This window comes from Anomalospiza imberbis, chromosome 30 (genome assembly GCF_031753505.1).
Source record: "Anomalospiza imberbis isolate Cuckoo-Finch-1a 21T00152 chromosome 30, ASM3175350v1, whole genome shotgun sequence".
NCBI classification, from domain to species: Eukaryota; Metazoa; Chordata; class Aves; order Passeriformes; family Viduidae; genus Anomalospiza; species Anomalospiza imberbis.
This window is the reverse complement of record NC_089710.1, coordinates 1,735,850-1,738,572: the sequence shown is the minus strand read 5'-3', so window position 1 is coordinate 1,738,572 and position 2,723 is coordinate 1,735,850. Positions and strand designations below refer to the sequence as shown.

Below are 2,723 nucleotides of genomic sequence, written 5' to 3'. Positions count from 1 at the left end.
GAGAGTTTAGAGATGTCCAGAGGATCCCCTCCAGTGCAGTCCCTCCCGCTGAACAAGCCCCCTCCCTCCTGTTCCCCCAGCCAAACCTCTGCCCTCAGGGCCGGGGCTCCAAGGCGTGCAGCCCCTCCTGTGCAGGCAGAGCTGCAGCAGAGCCGTGGGGCAGCTCTGCAGCCCTGGGCCCAGTTCCCTCTGCAGAGCACAGGGCTGGGAGCAGCTGCCCGGCACTGGGGGCTCTGGGAGGGGGCACAGCTGGCTCAGGGTGACACAGCTGTCCCCAGTGCCCGGCTCTGGGCAATGCTGTCACTGCAGCCAGGGAAGGAGCTGCATCTCCCTGCATCCAGTGCCATTAGAAGGACACTTGGAAGTCTCCCTGAGATTTCAGTCCAAGCTGGATTGATGGGGAAAGGCAGAAGTGTTCTGACACTGAAAATGCTGCTGGGTTGGTGAAATGAGCAACGTGAGTCCTTGGCTACAAATGAGGAGCTGGGCTGTGGTGGATCGATCTGTCTCAGTAGCACCATAGCGTTTTTAAAAGAAACATGAGACTGTGAACATCCTTCATTTGAAAAAGTGAAAGCCCGGAGATACTCCAAAGAGAATGAAGTGACAGACCATCTCCCCTCAGGTTCCACTCATAATCTTCCCTCAGGGAACTCTGTTCTACCAGAGGGAGGCAGGAATGTTGAGTATTTCTGATATCCAAGTATACCAGGAGAGACATGGGGGTAGCTTAAAATGAAAACCTCTAAACTCTTAAACACAGAAGAGTGTCCATGTGTGTTACAGAGGAAAGTGTATGGGAAATGGCTTTGGTTTTGGTTACAGGTATCTCCTCTAACTCTTCTCTGTCCTTTCTCCATGAACAGGTCCCCATGTGCAGCCACAGCCAATGTCCAACAGCAGCTCCATCAGCCACTTCCTCCTGCTGGCACTGGCAGACACGCGGCAGCTGCAGCTCCTGCACTTCTGCCTCTTGCTGGGCATCTCCCTGGCTGCCCTCCTGGGCAACGGCCTCATCATCAGCGCCGTAGCCTGCGGCCACCACCTGCACACGCCCATGTTCTTCTTCCTGCTCAACCTGGCCCTCAGCGACCTGGGCTCCATCTGCACCACTGTCCCCAAAGCCATGCACAATTCCCTCTGGGACACCAGCACCATCTCTTACACAGGATGTGCTGTACAGGTCTTTTTCTTTCTGTTCTTCATCTCAGCAGAGTATTTCCTCCTGACCATCATGTGCTACGACCGCTACGTGTGCATCTGCAAACCCCTGCACTACGGGACCCTCCTGGGCAGCAGAGCTTGTGCCCACATGGCAGCAGCTGCCTGGGCCAGTGCCTTTCTCACTGCTCTGCTGCACACAGCCAATGCATTTTCCCTGCCCCTGTGCCATGGCAATGCCCTGGGCCAGTTCTTCTGTGAAATCCCACACATCCTCAAGCTCTCCTGCTCCAAATCCTACCTCAGGAAACTTGGAGTTTCTGTTGTCACTACCTCCTTAGCATTTGGTTGTTTTGTGTTCATTGTTTTCTCCTATGTGCAGATCTTCAGGGCTGTGCTGAGGATCCCCTCTGAGCAGGGACGGCACAAAGCCTTTTCCACCTGCCTCCCTCACCTGGCCGTGGTCTCCCTGTTCCTCATCACAGCAGCATTTGCTCACCTGAAGCCCCCCTCCATGTCCTCCCCATCCCTGGATCTGGCCCTGTCAGTTCTGTACTCAGTGGTGCCTCCAGCCCTGAACCCCCTCATCTACAGCCTGAGGAACCAGGAGCTCAAGGCTGCAGTTTGGAGACTGATGACTGGATGCTTTCAGGAACATTAAACTGCTGGCTGATTTCTGCAAATCACTTGTAATAAAAGTCATCTTTGATACTCCTTGTTGATTTGGTTGTGTTTTTTTTTTTTTTTTTTTTCCTTTGCCTTACTTTTTTAATATTGACCACAAAGCAATGTCACTGGTTTTGCCATTTCTCCTTTTGTTTCTCTCCACCTTACCTGTGGCTACAGACTGTGTCAATAAGGGCCTGCACTGTTGTTGGCTTTAAAGGAACTCAAGGATGTCCCAGCAATGTTTTCTGCAGAGATGCCCTTTTGTTGCCTTCTCTGGAGCTGCAGCAGCAATGTCTGTGTGCAGAGCTGGGGGCAGATCAGTGCTGGCACAGCAGCTGTGCCCAGCAGCAGCAGCACTTGGTGTTGCCAGTGCTGCTCCCGTGGCCCTGCCCCGCTGCCCTGGTGGCCCTGGTGTTGCTGCAGGGCCTGAGTGCTCTCGGGGCCGGGCACAGTCCTGGGGGTGGCAGTGCCGGGGCTGCAGCAGGGACAGCCCATGGGCACTGCTGGGGCAGCGCTGACGCCTCAGGCCAGGGCCTGGGGGCTCCAGGCTTCTTGCCCAGGCTCTCTCAAGAACACGGCCAGGCCAATGCTCAGCACAGAAAACCCCCGTGAGCAGCCCCAGGCTGGCCGTGGGCAGGCTGGGGGCAAACAGCATGGCTGGTGCTCTGCAAGGGCCCTGGGGGAGACGGGAAGGAGCAGCAGAGCAGGGGCTGATCCATCCCCAGTGCGCTGGACAGGCCAGGGCAGCGTCCCAGAGCGTCCTCATGGAGCTGCCAACAACATCCCCCCTCTGCAGCCCTGGCCTCTCCCCCAGCTCACACAGGTGCCGCATCCTTGCAGGCACAGCCACGGCAGCGCTGGCTCAGGAGCCCCTGTTTGCATTGCACACAGCA

The 2,723-nt window shown here is 56.3% G+C and overlaps 1 protein-coding gene across 1 annotated transcript; it reads left to right on the top strand.

Moving 5' to 3' along the window:
* Nucleotides 1–870: 870 nt before the first annotated feature.
* LOC137463811 (olfactory receptor 14J1-like) lies at nucleotides 871–1,824 on the top strand. The gene has a single exon (XM_068175202.1). The coding sequence runs from the start codon at nucleotides 890–892 to the stop codon at nucleotides 1,820–1,822; it is 933 nt and encodes a 310-aa protein (XP_068031303.1). The 5' UTR covers nucleotides 871–889; the 3' UTR covers nucleotides 1,823–1,824.
* The last annotated feature ends 899 nt before the right edge of the window (nucleotides 1,825–2,723 follow it).

Bases quoted from the DNA above. Each gene is read 5' to 3' on its own strand.
- LOC137463811 (XM_068175202.1), top strand. From the start codon at position 890: ATGTCCAACAGCAGCTCCATCAGCCACTTCCTCCTGCTGGCACTGGCA.